A 19,231-nucleotide genomic window follows, 5' to 3' on the forward strand; every position below is an offset into this window, starting at 1 on the left:
GTCTCCTCTTTTTTGGAGTCTTTGCTCCAGCCACTTCACTGTCATCCATCTTCTTACTTTGTGTAGTGCAACCTAAAGAAGCATTGAGGTCCCTAAAGTCAAATTCTTAAACTGCTCAAGCTGAAGGCATTCAATAGTTGAACAATTTGAATCTTCCCTGGCTGTTCATATATACATCTAAGTGCTAGGAAGGCAAATCTGTAATTCAGCAGACAGACACTGAGTGAATTTCTGAATTCATTTCAACAGATGTTATGTCAGGGTTGACTTCACAGAGTAAAATATAGAATTTGTATTAATATTTATACCTTTTAGCAAGTACAATCTAAAACCCTAATGTAGGGGGACTGTGTGTGGCACAGTGTTGGGGTTCTAGGTGATGACTAACAGGCCCTGACCAGCATCACCTGGGTCCTTACCACACCATCAACATCTGCTCATTGATCCAGAAGCCACATTTAAGCTCATGCCAGGGCTACATGAACTTCCCTAAGCTATGCCAGAGGTATGCTGGTGCTCAGTCCTGTCTGCTGATGGCCTGGATTGCTTGTTGGTCCTCCTGGATGGACTTTAGACCTATGTTGTAGGTAACTTGCCTCCTGTCCTGTCTCCTGGGTGGGCCCTGAACTTGATTCAGGGACTTGCCTGGGACTGATGATGGTGCCTGTCACCAGCCTGGCCCTATTCAGCTCCTGCAGGATGGTGCCCTGGTGGGTGAGGACACTGCATCTCCCTGTGTTACCATCATTCCTGGCTCTTGCTGTTGCCTGACAGAAGATCTCAAACTACCACTTGCCTGGAGTTCATCTCAAGGTAAGACCTGAAATTAAAATGTAAAGTTTTAGCTGAATTAGTGTGGTCTTATTAATTTAAGTGAAACTATTGACAATACAACTCCCCTTTCACTCTAAAGCTTTTGTGTTTCCTTGAGGTGGTCATTTGTGTGGCAAAGCACTTGATCCAGGCTCTCTTGTAATATGGAGACTGATGGAGGACCAGCTCCTTGGCAAGGGGAATGTCTCCTCACTATTTCCCCACAAGCTTTTTGTTATCCTTTTTTTCCAGGAGCCACATCCCATGCAGAGATGTACACGACATGCATGTGTGTTGCCATGAGCTGAGATCTCTCCCTCCTGTCCCACAGGGGAGGCTTTTTCAGACGGGTACGGTGACTCTCTGGTCCTCACTTTTTGGTTAAAATAAAAAATCAGCTGTCTAAAATACTTAAAGGAAACACCCTCTAAAATGTGTAGGAGAGTGGTGTCTCAGAAACTGTCACTATTTATGGAGCGTTTATCCCTCATAACACCAAAGGGTCCTGATCCCAGCTTTCACCCCTCTCAGTTACCTCCGGCTACCCCGAGATCCCAACGCGGCTCCGGGATGAGGAGGGACCCTTCAAGTCTCTCCTCGACGTGAGACAAAGCTCTGAGGAGAACTCAACCCCCTTTGAGATGAGCAGCCCACCTCACAGGGAGAGACATCGCCTCTCCCCCCGAAGGACGGGAGCTGTCCCCTTCTCCCCCACCCCTCACCTCAGGCTGCGGGCGGCTCCCGCCCTGAGGCGACCCCAAGGGGTGTGAGGGGGGAACGAGGGGAGGCTGCGGTCCCTTCCCGCCTCCTGCCCCGCTCTTTGCCGCCGCCAGCGCAGCCCCCTGCCCGCCCCAGCTCCGCCCGCTCGCCGCCCCACCTCCCGCCCGGGTGCCGGCGGAGCTGAGGCGCCGGGCAGCCCCACCATGAGCGGGGAGTGCAGCAGTTACCTCAACGCTGAGAAGGTGCTGGTCAGCGGCTTCAGCTGTCCGCGGACGGGCGGAGACGCCCGGGCCGTGTACTGCTGCGGCTTCCAGGACGTCAAGTACTGCTGCGATGACCCCCACAGCTTCTTCCCTTACGAGCACAGCTACATGTGGTGGCTCAGGTAAGGGGAGAGCGGCGGCAACCTCCCTGACCCGGCACGGCGGTGCCTCCTTGGCCCGGTCCCGCATGGCGGGCGGTGGGGATGGCCCCGGGTTGTGTTTCCTGAGGTGTTTGTAACCCGGCACTTACAGGCGAGCTTTGTCCCGCTGAGAGTAGCGATGGAGGGAGCTGCAGCTGCTGCCCAGAGGGACTTCTGCTTGTGCCGGGGTGGTTTGTGAGAGGTGTAACTCGTGGTCTTGCTGAGGAAGCGCTGTGGAAGGCTCCGTGCGTGTTCGCGGAGCACCCCGAGGGTCCCTCCGTGTTTTGGGGGTGAGGGGAGCGGCAGTGGCGGGGCCTGAGGGTGTGCGGTGTGGCCCGCATGAAGTTCCCGGTGACTTTCCCGTCTACTTTCCTGCGTAGTAGGATCAAGCCCTAGAGAAGCTTCCACTTGGAAGACAGCAGGTGATGGGTTTGGGCTCTCCTGGGTCAGGGGAGGGTTTGTCTATCTCTGACTGGATCTCCAGCGGTGGCAGTGAAAGCTGCACACACAGCCTGGCAGCTTTCTGTGCCTGCTTCCCTCCAGGCTCTTCAGCATCCATGCTTGGCTGTGTCAGGTGTTGGCACACCTCTGCATGGGGCTTTCACTGTCTTTTTTGGGCTTGTTATCCTTGGTTTTGTCAAATCTCTTCCCGTTTCTGCAGGCTCAGTAGCAGCAGTCAGTACCAGCTGTTTCAAGTTGTATCCTTTTATCCATTTTATACTGTTTTCTATTAGTTTTCTGGAGTACCCTGTACTATAGTATTGCAAGATCTGGTGAAGAGCAGTTGCATGTTCAGCTTATGCACAGTGTTGAAAATTTTGTAAGCATTTGGTGCATAAACTCTCAGCTTTCACCAAACTGAACAGTTTGTCCTTCTGGTTTATTGTGGGGCAGATGCAATGTCCCACTGAACACTTGCCTCTCGTCTGGACTGTCTTTCACTCCACAGCACTGCTCTTGGAGGTACATAACCTGGAGCTGCTTGCTCAAGATGTGGGTATGACAAGGTTTTATATGGTGGCAAAATGCTGCTAATCTTCAGCTTTGCTCTCAAAATCCTTCCTGTTGGTGGGCAGCTTCTTGTTGGTATCTTTGGCTGCTGGTGCATACTGACTCTGATTTCAGTGACCTGTTGCTGATACTCCTAAAACTTTTCTTGAGTTCAGAACTGACAGTTCATTGCCTTGTAGGCTGGGTTTTGTTTGTTTATATATCACTTTTAGCTGCTCATTGAGTTTTCCACAGGTCTTTTGGCATTCTTTGCCCTCCTAGAATATGTTTGCTTGATGGGGCTTAGGATCATCAGAAACTCAGATTTCATTCTTCTTCAGGTGAATAAAATCAATCTTAGCACTGATCTTTGACTTTATTCAGGAAGGACACCCTGTCATATTCTTTTAAGCAAACTTGAATCTGTAACAATTTTCCCCCTAAACCTGTGTCAGTTCAGTCTTTTTTAGTCCCACCCTCAGCCTGGGGCCTTGACAAAAGTGTTTTGAAAAATCTGCTGAGTTCTTTTGCCCACCTGCTTATTGACACTTCACAGGCTCCAGCAGGCTAACAAGGCAGTGTTTTCCCTTCATGGTAATGCTGATTCTTTAATCAAAAATTTTATGTCAGGAAGAAGTAAGCTCCATCAGCTTCCTGAGGGCAGAGCATGGTAATGAGGTGGATGGGGTTAGTGGCTTCACATCAACAAACCTATGGCTTGTGTGTCCAGGTATGGTGAGCAGGGCAGGCCTGGGCATCATGGCTTGGGGATTAATAACCAGGGTCAGATGCAACCCTCTCCAACATAGACACAATTAGCATCCAGACACTCTGTTTATGTCTTGATTTAGTGATGCTGTTACTTTTTTACTACAGGCTTTTCTGTCTTGCCAGGGATGGATGTCAGATTTACTAGTCTGTAGTTTCTGGATTCCCCCCTGGAGTCCTTATTTAGTTTGGAGTTGCACTCCCAAGCCACCAGTCCTCTGGCAGAGTGGCCTTAAGGTAATGTTGGTTTGCATGCCTTGGCCAGCAGTTTTATAAATTAATTCCTTTGGGGCTCTTGGGTGAATGCTATCCAGTATTGTGGGCTTATTCTAATTTATCTTGTCTAATATTTAGTGTATAATTATTTAAAATATAGTCTGCCTGGTACAAACAGTGGGTTGAATGTGGGAATTTCCCAGCCATCTGCAGGTGTGATTGGCAGAGTTGCTCAGTTTCTGTGGTATGAGAAGACATCCCAAAGTGCCCTTTTTCTGCATTTTCCTCATCAAATACTTGTGTTGTTTTAATGTTAAATATTGGGGGCTTTTTGCCTAGTCTTTTACTGTTTCGGTCCCAGGAAGCCCTCTCAAGGTGGCAGAACTACTGAAAGATTAAAATAAAAAAGTTCTGCTCTTGCATCTGGATGAGATGTTGTAAGGAAGACTGTTAAATCTTGATCTTTTCAGAAATTACCTCTAAGAAATAAACCTCATGAGAGGCTTTAATAAGGCACCTCTCTGAAGTTTTACGAAGATTTTCTAGGGTCTGAGAAGTATGACTGCTCATAGCCTCAGAAATTTGGATCAAAACTTTGAAACTTAAAGATTTTTTTTCTTTTTTCTCTCTACAGTGGCCCCCAGCAGCTGAAAGCATCTGAGGAAATTGCAATTGGAGGGGGTTTGTTTGTGCTTAACATCTGTCTTAGAGAAGAAGTGGTTTGCTTGTTGAAGCAAGGTTACTGAGTTGTTAGAACTGAAATTTGTGTTATCAGAAGTGATTTCCAGTAGCAAATCAAATCACAATTTTTAGTTATTAACACACTGGAAACACTAGGTTATTACAAGCACTTTGAAAACTGTATACATTTGCACCTGATAGTTCCATCAGGAGTTTTAAGGAAAACATAACATTTTCTGGTCTCTCAGAACATTTTGGTGATAACTCCCTCCCTTGCCATTGTCTCAGACTGTTACTTGTATCAGTATAACAACCACGTGTAAAAATAATCCTTCAAATGATTTTTACAACTTTTGAGGACACAGTTTTAATACTTGAAACCTTTAGGACTTCAAGGTAATCAGGACTTAGGTAAACCAGTCTGGAGATTGAGTGCTCTGTGCTTTACTCCAGAGCCTTCACTTACGTATCCTGAATCTTCATTTCCTTGACTCTCCCCATTAATTTGAAAGCAGTGACTGAATGGACCACCAAGTGGTTGGTAGTATTTCAGGGATTACTTCTGTAATCACAGAGGTGATCTGACACACCAGGTAGAATTTCAGGGAGATATTGCACATTTCTCTTGTATTTTTTTCCTGCTGTGGGAAAAGCATTGCCAGAGCACTTGGCAGCCAGCTCTGATGGAAGCAGTTCATGGCGAAAGCAGCAGCTGAGGCAACCTGAAGCAATAGTTGTTTGCAGGTCTATGCTGTTCTTTTTTTGCCAAATCACTGCTGCCTGTGCTGTATTTAGGGCCATAAACTGCACTACCCCTTAGCAAAATGGAGCCATCTTTTTCCTCTCCCACACCTGCAAAAATTGCAGTGTTTGACAGGTGCATCCCAACATCTTCTGTACTGGGAGCTGGTGGACAATCATAAATAGTAAAAATCATGACCTTTGAGCACCTGTGACATTTCATACTTTCCCCCCTATTTATTATCTGTAATATTTTCACTTATCCTTTCTTTTTTTTCCTGCTGCTTCAAATCAAATAGTATCCATCTTTTGTTGTTGTTGTTGACAGGGAGCTTAGGCTGCTCTATTTCTTGAACAGCTGACCTCAGCAAAGAAGAGTGAAATGGGTTTTTTTCTATCTCTTATAGCAATCAGGAGCCCATGGAACAGGGAAGTGGGTATTAGTGAAAGGCAATAGCGTACAAAATTCATCAGAAGGTTGAAACCAGAGAACACAGATGCTATAAAACACCATTGAGCAAAATGCTGAGTAGCCATGTGGTGTGTGTTCCTGAAGTCCTCATGACATCTATTTTGCCTCCTAAGTTGAGTGGAAGATGAGAAATGCTGAGCATCTTGTATTTGTACTGAACTTGATGCAGTTGGGTTCAGTCAACACCTTTTTTTCCACTTCATTGTTCTAAAACATCTTAGAAATATTCTTGTCAGTGTTCAATTAAGTTGCATTAATTAATACCCATAGAACCATGGTGACCTGATGCTTAGCCAAGCTTTGCTTGTACAGATTTCCAACAGTCTATTTTGGCTTTCCAAAATAACAAGTCTTGTTCCTGGTCATTCTTCCAGTTTCCTGGGAATATTTATCTCCTCGCTTTGCAGAAGCCACGTACAATGTATCACTGCAGCAGTGGCATTAGGAACATTTGATTCACTTGGATCCAGATGACTCACAAGCTTCCTTTTAATCTATCAATGGACTTACTGCATCTGCTTAGCCAATATTTAAATATTTCCCTAGCTGTTGTTGGTGTGGGTGGACTCATTTTGTGGACTAAAAATAACTGGAGGTGTATGATGCTGATCATCCACCTACACAAATGTTAAGGACCCACTAAGCAGCAATTTGGACAGCAGCATGGGGAGCCCCAGGGGGGTCTGACAGAGTGGACCCTTTCTCAGGAAAGCCTTTGGCTGTGCAGAGCATCCATGTTCATGATGTGTGGCAGCCCTGCAAGTGTGGGGATCAGTGCAACAGCAGTTGTATGTAGAAAGTAACTTTGGAGGGGTTCTGTTTGGTCTTGTGGATCTTCTACCCAACTTGGGGCATTGCTCATCTTCAAATCGTTGTGTGTCAGGGTTACCCCTAGACCTGCACTGCTGTTCTTATACCAGGTAATCTTTTTTTGAGGTGGGGGGCTTGTTAATGCAGAGCTTATTCCTTGTTAATGAGCCCACAGCTCTGGGCAAGAGTGACTTTTTAGTTTGCTTATTTATTATCTCTTCTGTCAAAAGACAAAAAAGCACAAATGCCTGTTTCTGAAGAGCTTTTGGGTTTGTATTACTTCCTCAAATAGATTCAGCTGTGAAGATTATTCTTGGTTTGATGGCTGCTCATCTCAGCCTCCTGTAGTGTGTTTCTTCTGTTCACTTGGGTCAAGGTGTTCAAAGTAAAAATGCAAAAATGAAGCCAGAACCCAGGTGAGATCTCTGTAAGGAAGAATACAAGTTCCATATTAAGCAGAATATTGTTTGCTTCTAAGTTTTGCTTGAGGCAAGCAAAAAGTTGCTTAATAACATGCATATGTGCACAAGCATAGGGACCCTTTAGTTCATGCAGATGACAAATACTATGAAAAAATCTTCATAAGGGCAAACCTGTTTTTTCCAGGACCAATAATTTTGCTGATAATGAATGATTCTACTTGTGCAAGGAGCAAAATGTTGCTCAAACTTGATTAATAGATCTGACTAATAATTAATAAGAACTGCATCTTAACGTCATACTGATATCTGCTGTTCTGTTCCTGCTGATCTTGAGTTACTCCTATGGCCATATCTGTCTGTTGGTGTAATTGGAGCTTGTAGAGAAGCTTTGCAGTAGATTGAATGTAAAATTGATAAAAATATCCCAAGGCACAATCCTTCTTCCTGCAAGGTCACAGCAGAAGTGACTTCTTACTGATAGCAGTGATGTATAAAGTAATTTTGAGCACTGCAGGATTGAATTCATAGAATATAAGACATTCTCTCTCTGCTGTCCTTCTTGCATCTGTCAAAAATGGTAAATATCTAGAGTAGTAATATAAGGATTCCCAGTCCTCAGACTCTTCATCTGTGACAAAAATCTGCATATGCTACTGTTCATTTGTCCTTCTGAATATTCAGTTATTGCTCCTTTGCCTTTTGTATTGTGTGTAAATGAATTCATCTTTAGTTTTCTTTTTACCCTGACAAGATCATGGGAGATTTCCAAAACTGATTGGAGATTTATTGCATTAACACAAAGGCACAGCCGTGGTTATAGTACTGCACCCTACTTTACAGAGCTGCAAACAGAACTGAATAACATGACTTGCATGGTTTTTAATCCCATTTTTTACAGGTTTGTCATCCTTGGTGAGAAGTCCATGACAAATGTGAGCTTTGCTTAAGGTGTTTTTGTAGGCTCTTACTGCAATGAAAGTGGCATTTCAGATTGAAAATGCAGCATTACTAGTCAACATTTGAGGAAAAAAAATGTGTGGGGTTCCTGAAACTGGAGAATTCCTCTTTGTGACCATGTGTATTATTTATGTGATATGATGCTTATCTGGGAAGATGCACTGCACTGGAGAAGTTTTGGATTCTGGTGCCAGATACTACAGGAAGTTATTTCTGATTTTTCAGTAATGGTTTAAATCACTCAGGAGTGGTATGCATAGATAACATGAAATGTCACTGAGGGCCAGATACTCGACTCCTGTGTAATGACATTAATGTATCTGAGGGCAATGAAATTATGTCAGTTAATGCAATTTCAGTATTTAACTCTCAACTGTTGTTTACAGTAGAATACACAGTCACTCCCCTGCTCGAGTGCAAGTCATCTCCAGATATCATCATCCTGGTGATTGTTTTAGTGGGTACTTCAGGCAGTTTGTACACTTCAGTTTCTTTGTTTTTCTCTCTTAGTGTTGGAGCACTTGTGGGGCTGTCAATAGCAGCAGTGGTCCTCTTTGCTTTTATCATCACTGTGTGTGTTCTCTGCTACTTGTTTATCAGCACAAAGCCACGCAGCAAATTGGACACTGGTTTAAGCTTACAAATGGCAGGTAAGACCAGTTGTTGTTGTTGTAAATTATCCTCCTGTAGAGAAAAAGCATTTTTCTGGCTTTAAGTGGATGTGGAGGAATCCAGCAAAGTGCATTTTCTTTCTGATGGGGATGTCAGGATGTAGTCAAGCTATCCTGCTGTTTTGCCTTCTGAATTAGATGTCTACCAAACTCAGAGGAAAGAAATGGTGTGAGCTCATTACTTATTAAATAGTAGGAAGGGTGTAAAACTTCACAGTACTGAATTAGGAGTGAAATGAAAAATGAGTCCTTTTATTAGGAAGAGGCTTAGTGAGTTGCTCTGGATTTCCTGCCAAGGGTATATAAACATATATTAGTGACTTCATTCCAAGGAATATCAGAAGATTTTAAGTGTATTTACTTGTCCTAGGGAAAGATAATTGTTTGGGTTTAGTTTTTTTTTCTTTTTTTTCTTGACATAGGATCCAGTCTTTGAAATCTAAGACTTTTTGCACCTTTTTGCCCCAACTGTGTTGGCAGATGTGTGTATCCAGCACTGGCCCATGGGCATGGGAAAAGCTGTGGCTGCTGAGTTACATTTCACTACATCTGTGAAACCTGACTGCAAGCTTTGATGGCAGGATGGGTTGTGATAAGTTTCACCCTATTTCTTGGACTTTCTAAATGTTTTAATGTGACTTCATCAGTTCAACAGTGAAGTTGTAGGAAGTTGAGCTTGGCCTTGTTGTACTTACTTAGGCCTTGTAAGTTGAGCAAGTTGAAAAGGGAGAGTAAGTCTTGAAATAACTCTCTAGCCTTGATTTTTTTTTACTAGTTTTTAAAATGGTTCTATACCTTCATAGGACCAATTAGTTATTGTATCAGTAGGCTAATATGAAGCAGTAAGCCCCCTCCTGAGTGTCTCGTTAACTCCACTTCATTAAAAACTTCTACATCTTGTTTTGTTCTCCAGAGGATGCAGGCTTTGGTCTAAAAGTGGTTTGTAGAGCTGTCAGGAAGTGCCAAGCTGCCTTTTGGAGCTGCTTAAGCTGAGCAAGGTGCTGAAGTGAAAGTCACACATTCAGCAAACTGCTACTAATCTGCAAATTGAAAACTTGACACCTGCCATGGAGTGAGAGAAATAAGATCTGCTACCTAGAACAGCCTAAATAAACTCTTGGGTGGGATGAAAAAAATGCTTGGTTGTCTCTTGCAAGATGGTGGTGTTCTAATTGTTAACTGGCATTATGCTGTGTTTAACTTCTCCCCTCAGGTTTTCCTGCTGTGGCATCAGCTCCTAATCCATTGGCAGGGCAGCAGTGCTGTTTTTCTCATGCTTGATATTTTTGTGCCAGACATGTTTGGCACATGGGGAGCTGGGAAGGAGGCAGGTGCTACTGCACTACTGCTGCCAACTGATTCCAGCTTTTTTTACTGCCTCAAACCCTGCTGCAAAACCCCATCCTGCTTTGACATTAAGGAATGTTGCTCTCTTCCAATCATGAGGTGAACACCATCCCAGGCTCCCTCCACTGATGACCTGGTGTGCACATAAGCATCCTATTTTTCCTGATTTCAGGTGTTTCAGGCTCGAGGAAGCTGAGAAAACTTTGCTTTTTCCTGACCATATCTTGTGTTGTTTTGGGCTTTATATGGACTGCTTTGCTTTGTGTTTAAACACTGTTTTGACTTTGCTTTCATCTTGTTTTTCATTTTAATTATTCTGCTGTTTTGGCTGCTCTGAATGGCAATTATTTCACATCTAAATTCTGGTAGCTTTAGCTGTTGATGGAGGTGGGCTGCCAGAATATTGAAACCCAACTGCTTTGCCAAGGTTTAGAGATCTTTGAAAATGTTGAGGGATTTCATTGACAGGCCTGAGTGTTTATCTTCATCACACTGGGGTTTGCATGGAATTAATGCAAAGTCTAAGTATCTTATGAAAGGGCTGGCTAGATGCTTCCAGGCCTGAGGAACAGTAAAAGCATCAGAGATTTTAGCATAATCACATCTAGGCAATAAAAATTAATTAAAAATATTAAAACAGTTTTTAGAAGCTTCAGAATTATTTAGGCCTGAGGACTGAGTTTTAACTGTGAGCTCAGTTCAGCCCTGCTTTTCTCTAAGCTAGAAAAATCTTGCCTTTAGGAGAAGACTGTGTCACATGGTAAGTGTTGTGCAATGTCTGTGCATTCAGAGAGCACTCGTTAGGAAAGCAGTGTTTTTATTTTAATTTCACCCATAATATAAAAGAAGCTCAGTTGGAGCTTTGTATTTCATTAAACACACAATCAATTATTGTATGCCTTCCCTCCCTCATGTAATAATCAAAGCTGGTCCTTGTTCTGTGGGCTCATCCAACATCTAAATATAGAAGTGGAATTGTCAAATATTTACAAAAATCGTTTCAAGTGCAATCATAAATCAAACAAATGCAGAGGCTGATCAACTGGAATTTGCTTCTATTTAGTCTTTGAACCCATTGTCTTCAGTAGCATCAATACAGATATTACATACAGGGTTCCCAAACCAGCTGAGCATGTTGTTATCCCTAGCAAAAAATAGCATTTTGATCTGAGAACTGAATTCCAAGAAAAATGAGCTTAGCTCAGTGGTTTAGACTGGGTGTACCTACTTCAATGTTGGTGGAGTTACACTGATGTAAACTTGTTCCTTACTACTGCTTGTAGTACCGCAGTGTAGTACTCTTAGGATGAGGTCTTGCCATCAGAGGTAAAGAGGAGAGCCCGTCTTGGTGACCTAGTTTGTAAACACATTTTCTGCTTTTTTTCCCTTGCACATCTGTCAGTGTGATTTCAGGAGGAACTTTGAGACAAGGTGTCTTATACTACTGCAAAGTGAGAATAGCAAATGACATTTTTGATGGTAACAGTTTCCTTTAAAACTGAGCACAGGAAGACCTCTGTAATGCATTCTGTCAGACAGTCAGGGACCTTTGGGCTGGAATGTAACAGGAACAGTGGCCCTTGAAATTTCTCATAAGTGTTAGGGAAAATTTTCTTTCATAGACTAATTCTTTATTCTTACAAAGCAGTGACATCATAGTATGCAAAAGTTCATGATTTCAGATTATTATAAGGAAAAATTCAGCTCAAAAAAATAGCCAGGTGGCTGTTCTTTCCCTCTCTCTTGTCTCAACTAAATGTCAGACAATCAAATGCCATCTTGATATTTTGAATCCAAACTGAAGTTATTTAAATTTAAACAAAATGCAATGTAACTTTTGGAATGTTTTTGTTTCAGGCTTTTTAAAATGAAAATATTAAAATTCTCCACTTTTCATCCCTATTGGACATTAGCAACCATTTTTAATCCCCCACACTTCCTTGGACAGAAATACCCTGCCCACTCATGGTCATCTTTTCTCTTTGTTCTGTGTTGGCCCAAGCAGTGGGAAAGGGGAAAATGAGATTAAAACCAGTGTTAGAGTAGAGGCAAATGGGACATAAAGGGAAACTTGACCTGGGTGGAAGGTTGATAATCTCCATAAGGAGACTTAAAATGAGAGGATGGAGCAGGGAGGGGTTTGAAGGCAGTAAATAAAGGAGAAACTGCAATTGAGAAGGACCTGGGTGTACCTGGGGGACATGTGGAAGAAGGATGTAGCTAATGGGGTTGAGAACAGCAGGGCAGGGAGGCACTGATGCCTGAGAAGATGGAAAACTCCTGAGAGAAGTCTCAGGGAGTGTGAGAGTGGCTGTGGGTGGGATGGAAAGCAAAGGTGGGAGAGAGATAAAGAGGGAGCCTTGGAGATGAGAAGCTTGCATAGGGTGGGAACAGCTGAGATTTATGGCAGAGAACAGAGAGGAGGTTCTCAAAGTATGAACTGAGCTGTTGTTAATGGAGATGGGAACTGTCATGGGAAGCATAGCAGCAGAAAATTATGGCTGGAAACAGACTGAGGAAAGCAGGAAGGGAACGAAAGAATGAAAATAAAGCAAGAAAAGAAAGGAAGCTCAAAGTGTGGTCACAGAATTCTTTATTTCTAGAGCTTTGCATTCTCTGCTGTCAGCAGGTACCAGTGAAAGCCACTGGCAGGGTATCTGTCCTCTACCTGACTGTGACCCATTGCAGATTGCTTTTACTTTGTTTATTCTGATTGGTTTGAAGAAACTCAGATTGTCTGCACTGGATCTAAAGATTATGTTAGATTACAGCTCTTCCAGTCCAACCAGGTGTCTGGATCAGTTACCTGGTGGAATTCTGATGAACCATTATTTATTTTAACCCATGAAGTTGTGCTCTAAAAAACAACAATGGGAGAAAACCAAGCACTCAGAAGATGGGAGGTGCAAGAACTTAAGATTTTCTAGTCAGCTGCTATTGAAATGCCAAAGTAAAAATTGCTTTATTTGTTCTTGTCATCTCTACAATCTTTCTGAAAAATAGGAGTGACATTTCTTTCATGGGAAGTGCTGTGAGCCTCTCCTCAGGCAGGGCTTTGGGATGGCTGGATGAAAGGTGAAGACAAGAGTGATTGATCCAGGGGGGTGACAGTTTGAGATTTTTGAGCTGAAATTTTTCTGCTCTTTCATTTAGGAGACTGATTTTCTGCTATAGGTCCTATTTATACCACAGTGCTGCTACCTTAACCTCTTCTTGATGCTTATTCCTTTTTAAGACAAGTAAGTTAATAACTGCATATAAAGTTTTAATCCTTTAAAGAGTGTAGAGGAGGGTTACAGGAACTGTGCATTTTCTAGTGCATTGAGCACATTTATGTATTACTAGGTAGAACTAAAGGAATAATAATGTTGATTTTACTAAAAATGTTTCTGTTTTACAGACAGTGAGACAAGAGGGAGTTCTGTATGTTAAGAGGCTCTGGATGGATTCTACTAATGCTGTAATGAAAGTAGGTACAGTGAGGACATTTCTTTTCATCTTACTATTTTTTTGTGCTTATATACCCCCTACTCTGTTTTATATCTGGTGATGCAGATGTGATAAGCATTTCTCAACATGCTGTGATTCTTTATGTGGGATTTTAGCTTTCTGGAAAGCACTAGCAAATTCTGTTTGATTTAGTTTCACGTTGCCCTGAGGCTGCCCTTGCACTGGGAAGTATCTGCAGAGGCTTGAACACAGGCATTCTACAGAGAAATTTCTTCTTGATTTACTTGTAGATTAATACTCTTCCATGGTTGTGTGCCAAAGATTACATTCCCCTTCTGCTTCCTTTGTCCTTTCCCTGATGTTGTTCAGGATGCATCAGAGCTTACTAAAGAGGCAGCCATTGTAACTTATAAATCAAAATAAATCCTTTAGTGATGAACTGCTTGAAAGACTGCTGTGTGACAAAGGGTAAAAGCAGTGAAGTATCTGGTGGATGGTTTAAGCATAATCTGCTTCTTCTTAATAATACTCCCTACAAGTGCTGAGTCAAGTCTGATAAAAAACTGAAGAGGGTTATCTTACAAAAAATGAAGTTTCATCTGCTGACTTGCTTTTTAATGCTGAAATAATATTTAAAGGTCAAACTGTCTATGGCACAGACCACGCAAAATAGTCTATAAAAACATAAGACATTGCATTTTAAATAGTACTGTACTTCAGATCTAAGAGGAATTTATGAATAATGCAGAAGATTTCAAATGACATGAAACATGAATTTTACCCTCTGCAGGAGGTGAAAGCTCTGGCCAAGCAGCCACAGAATGTGAGAATAGCTGTAGGTGACCAAAGTCTGTCACAGAAAAAAAAGTTGGCCTGTTTGCTCAGCAGTTGTACTTAGCTCAGCAGGAAAATAAATGTGTCAGTTCCCTGCTTTGTGTATTTTCTTTGTACCTTTAAAAAAAACCATCCTGTGCATCATTAGTGCAAATGCATCTTTCTCAGTGTCCTTTATTATCAGCATAAAAGGTTGGTTTGGGCTGCTTGTCCTCATGAAAATACTGAAGTGTAACAAAACTCATTTTGAAACTCCTAGCCACCTCCACACATTTTTTTCTTTTTTTTTCTGCTGTTGCAAATCAAGTGCCTGGTGGGAGAAGAATGCCATGGAAGACTAAAATAGGATTCTGCACTTAGAAAGCAGTCTGTAGTGAGAAAACCCAAAAATACCTGAGGCAGGAGGCACTAAGTACTGAGGTGAGACCTTGGTTCAGGTCTGTGAATGAGGCATTGATTTCTGAAGGCCCTGAGCTTCCCATTTCCTCGTGCTTCACTTTGCCTGCTTTCCATCGTGTTGGAGAGATGAATGTTTATGGAGTGCCCTGAGGTGTAGCCTGGTAACCACTATTGCTTGCAGGAAGAGCAGGAGAGGATTGAAAAGCCAGCTTTTTCTTTTTTAGGGCTTGAATGCATCCATTACATAAACAAAAAAAAATTTAGAAGTGTGTTTTGTGGATTAATTATCCAATCTTCTTTTGCTGGCAACTTGAGCCTGTCCTTCTTCATGAAGACTCATAAGACTTTCTGGGGGGGCTAAAACCAGGAAACCTATGCCCTCAGCCTGTGAGCCTCTTTGCTTCCAGATGCAGAAACGGAGCAGCTGGGAACCTTCTGTGGAAAGGTATCAAGAATATGTTCTGAACTTTGATAGGAAATCTGGTTAAAAATTGGTAGAAATTCAGGTTACTAATTGAATTTTGTCTTCTGCTTTTCATGTTGTCTGCTTGTTGCAGATTTCATGCTCTGGCCTGTTACGGGGAACCACTTCAGAGTGCAGTGGTAATCCAGGGAGTCCATCAGTGGCATCAAACCTTCCCCAGCTGTGACAGAGAAAGCTACATGTAGCAATTAGATTTGGTTTAGCATGCACAGTTGCTCTGCCAACTTCACTGGGTTTTAATTAGGAACAGGACTCTGTACAACATTGCACTGATGTAGTTCAGAATGCCATTCAAGCTTGTTTGCATGGGGTTTTTTTCCAGCAAAAGGGCAAACACAGCTCTTGGCTTTAAAAAAGGAAAGAAGAGGAGCTACACAGCTGGAGGCATGGCTTCTAAGTTGGAGTGATAATCTATCAAATTACTAAATCAAGTTATGAACAAGAAAAATCTGATGCAGGTGCTGAAGACAAATCATGACAATCCAGTCTAATTTCTCTTTGTCAAAGCAATTTTTCCTGCCAGGTAAATAGGAACAAGTGGCTGTGACTTTTACAGGTCTTTTGAAAATGCAGTCAAAGGGAAGTTTTCAGAGGCTCATTCTCAAACACATTTTTGGAGGGAAGGATGTCTCAATTGAGTGGTTAGAACTTGGGTGAAGGAGTAAAGAGCATATGCATAAAATTTATGGGTGACACCTGAGAAGGTCTGCAAGATTCTGGGAGATAAAACTTCCTTTCAAAATTATCTTAGTGCCCCAGAGAAATGGTCTGAAATCAAAAAGGTGAATTACAATAAAGATAAAAGCAAAATACTCTACTTAAAATGGAGCAATCAAAACCTCAAATATACCTAAGGGAGAATAACTGGCTAAGTAGTAGGGGGGAAAAAATATCTGGAGATTCACTGTATGTCATAAACAGTGCTGCTGTTCTGGGCTCTTCTTTCAGTCTGACATTAATGAGATGAACTGTGTATAGGATGTGAAATAATAATTTGTTCCAGTTAATGCTGGCAGTGCCTCTGTTACTGTAATGCTCTTAGGTGTTGACATACTGGAGACGAGATAAAACTGAGAAAATTATAAAGGTTTTAGAACAGCAGGACAGGCTTAAGGTGGCTTAAGTCCTGAAAAGATGAGTGACAGTGTATAGTTATGGAAAAGAGAGGACAGTGATTATTTTCCATGTCTGTAGCTGGCAGGGTGAGTAAAGCTGAATTTCACACTGAAGCAGATCCAGATTTAGTAATAGAAAATCATACAAGCTCTAAGGCTAGAAGTAGTCCTGGATCAGCCAGTGAGGCACTCTGTGGGACTTTCTTTCAAGAGCATCCTGACCTTATACTTTTCAAAAGGGAAAGAGATGAAGGATCTGTAGAGCCTCAGTGTTGGGAGGGCTGTGTCTTAGCCCCAGGCATCCCTGAGGCCACATCAGCAGTCCAGGCTGTGTCCAGGAAGGAAGGAAATGTCTTCCTGGGAAGGAAATCTCTGTCAGTCTGCTCTGAGTAGGTACAATCTGGGGTGCTGTGTCAGCCTGTGTGGGGGTCTGCACCTTTAATCTGGAGAAAAAGTGGTGGGCATCATAGATACATCTGAGCTACCTTCTGCTCCCATATTTAATCAGAAATGCTGTATGTGGAGGCAGAATAGGATATTTCAATTGGAAGGGACCTGCAACAATCCTGCAGCCCAAATCTCAGAGCACTTCAGGGCTAACCAAAAGTTAAAGCAAATTATTGAGGACATTATTCAAATGCCTCCTAAACACTGGCAGGCAGTGGGTGCATTGTTCACCTCTCAGGAAGCCTGTTTAGTGCTTGACCACCCCCTCAGTAAATAAATGCTTCCTACTGTCCAGTCTAAGCCTCCCTTGGTGCAACTTTGAACTATTCCCATGTTTCCTGCTCCTGGGTACCAAGGGCACTGGGCAGGATCACTGGGTCAGGATGCACTTGAATGGAGCTGGCTGTTGACCAGATGGCAAGTGTCACTGAGGACTCCCACAAGTGTCATTCTTCTCAATAAACCAGTACTGAAGTGATGTTCTTTGCTTTTTAGGATGCTCTTTTTTGCTAATTGCCATCTGCCTTGAAATTAAAGATTTCATACCTCTGAACTTCTGTCACTATCTGAATTCTCTGGGATTTTTCTGGCCAGACTTCAGTGCATGTCCATTGTTTTTGCCTGACCATGCTTTTAAAAAGCTGTACCAACAGCTGTTGTGCTCAACCTCTGAAGCAATCCCTTTTTAATGAGCAGTAGATTGATTTTTTTGTGTGTATAGAAATTCTTCAAGTGTAGTTTGGAATATGTTTTGGTATCTTTCAGGATTAAAGGTGCACACTGTGAATATGTCTGTCATAAGAGAATGTGGTTTAATGTAGATATTAGTGGTGCTTTTTCCAAGAGTCAGTGCATAGACATGTTGATGAGTGACTCTCTTTATCTGCTAAGCCTTCTTTTGTTTTGTTTTAGCACCACTGTGCTAGCCTTGAGCCTTTATCCCATGCAAGGTGAAATCCTTGCACAGCAAGGGAGCAACAGCAAGACTGCTCATCCACATGCATCCCTAGCAGAGGCATTTAGTGTTCCATAGCTGTAGTAGTGCCCTTCAGAGGTGTAATTCTTCACATGGTAAAGGTTAAGAATATAATTGAATGATTGGAAAGAAGTAATCTTGGTGAAATGGATTGAGCTGTGTGGTTTGTTCTGGATTGGTTTGTAGGATTTCCTTATCAACTCTGCTGTGCAGCAGAGGGATAAAAAAAAAATATATATCTAAATCTCCTGTTCAGTCTTATTCTTAACTGTGACTTATTTTGCAGATACAGAGATGCATCCTTCACAAGGCTCCCACCAAAACCAGCTGTTGACAAGGCCAAGTGTCTCTGAAGAGATTTCTTGAGCCACAAGGATGAACTGTGACTGTGAGCCACAGGAACCTGACTCACTCTTCTGGGGGTGTTTCCATCTCCTGCTATTACAACCAGATAACCAGAGGCCAATCTGAAGCTGTGCCAGGATGGTGTTATTTGTGTGTGGTTACTGTACTGGCAGGTGTTGTATGTTGTTGTGCATGTACCAGCTACTGCTGCTTGTCACTCCCATGCAAATTATTCTCTTCACCCTATGCATTTCCTGTGAGGTAACACAGTTGTCAAGCAGAGCAGAATTTGGCTCCCCATGATGACCAAGCTTTGTTTTAAGCTTTCCCTGTGTGCCACCTCAATGTGGTGTCTTCATGTCATCAGTGTGGTTGTCTTTAGCCAGATGTGATTGTTCTGTACACAAACGTATGTGAATGCAGTACCTCAATAAAATCTGGTGTGTGTTTGTGCTGTAGTTTTCTTAGTTTATCACTTTCCCCCTCTTTCTGTTTCCTCAGAAGATTCTAATGGATTTTAAAGTTACATTGATGGGAGAATTTTTCAACCAAAAAGTGAAGTTAATAAGTAAAAAAGTGATTTTTTTGGTAGGGAAGTTATGATTTCAATAGCTTTTTTTCATAGGAATAGCAAACACTGAAATTAATTGAAATAAACATCCACAAATGTTTTGCAGATTTTACATCAAAATGTGATGGAATATTTACTTTGAAGCAAACTTGAAAAAATTTCCAGTAGTGTTCCAGGTTGGAGTATTAATTTCTGAAGTGTTGGGCTTCCTTCAGGTAATCAAAAGAGTTCATTGCACATTTTATTTCCCCAGAAGTCTTAGGAACAACCAACATAGTCTGAGCTGTCATATTTGAGCTTTCAACTCTTTCAAGCTTCAAATTGTGAACATTAATGATGATAATTTCTTTTTATCTTGTGAGGGCTCTTAAGATCAGTGATCAAAAGAGTTTCTAAAATACTTAACAATGCTGTTTATGTGAAGGCAGTAGACAGATTATATCTTCCATTTGCAGATGAAGCCTGAGAGAGAGATTTACCTACCTTATTTGTTTTGTTTCTGGTTATACTTCATCTTCCAAAGACCAGACCCCTGGCTGCTGCTTGGGAGTGGCATCTTTGTGCATGGCAGTGCTTGAAATTTAAGCTTCTTTACAGCT

At 42.1% G+C, this 19,231-nt stretch overlaps 1 protein-coding gene across 1 annotated transcript; it reads left to right on the forward strand.

The window, feature by feature from the left end:
* Positions 1-1,702: 1,702 nt before the first annotated feature.
* On the forward strand, positions 1,703-18,258 carry SHISAL2A (shisa like 2A). Its single transcript, XM_030455492.1, has 4 exons — positions 1,703-1,918; positions 8,504-8,643; positions 13,412-13,480; positions 18,003-18,258. Exons 1-3 carry the CDS (start codon positions 1,737-1,739, stop codon positions 13,441-13,443), a joined length of 354 nt encoding a protein of 117 aa, XP_030311352.1. The 5' UTR covers positions 1,703-1,736; the 3' UTR covers positions 13,444-13,480; positions 18,003-18,258.
* Positions 18,259-19,231: the final 973 nt, after the last annotated feature.

The sequence above is a fragment of the Calypte anna genome, chromosome 8 (genome assembly GCF_003957555.1).
Source record: "Calypte anna isolate BGI_N300 chromosome 8, bCalAnn1_v1.p, whole genome shotgun sequence".
NCBI classification, from domain to species: Eukaryota; Metazoa; Chordata; class Aves; order Apodiformes; family Trochilidae; genus Calypte; species Calypte anna.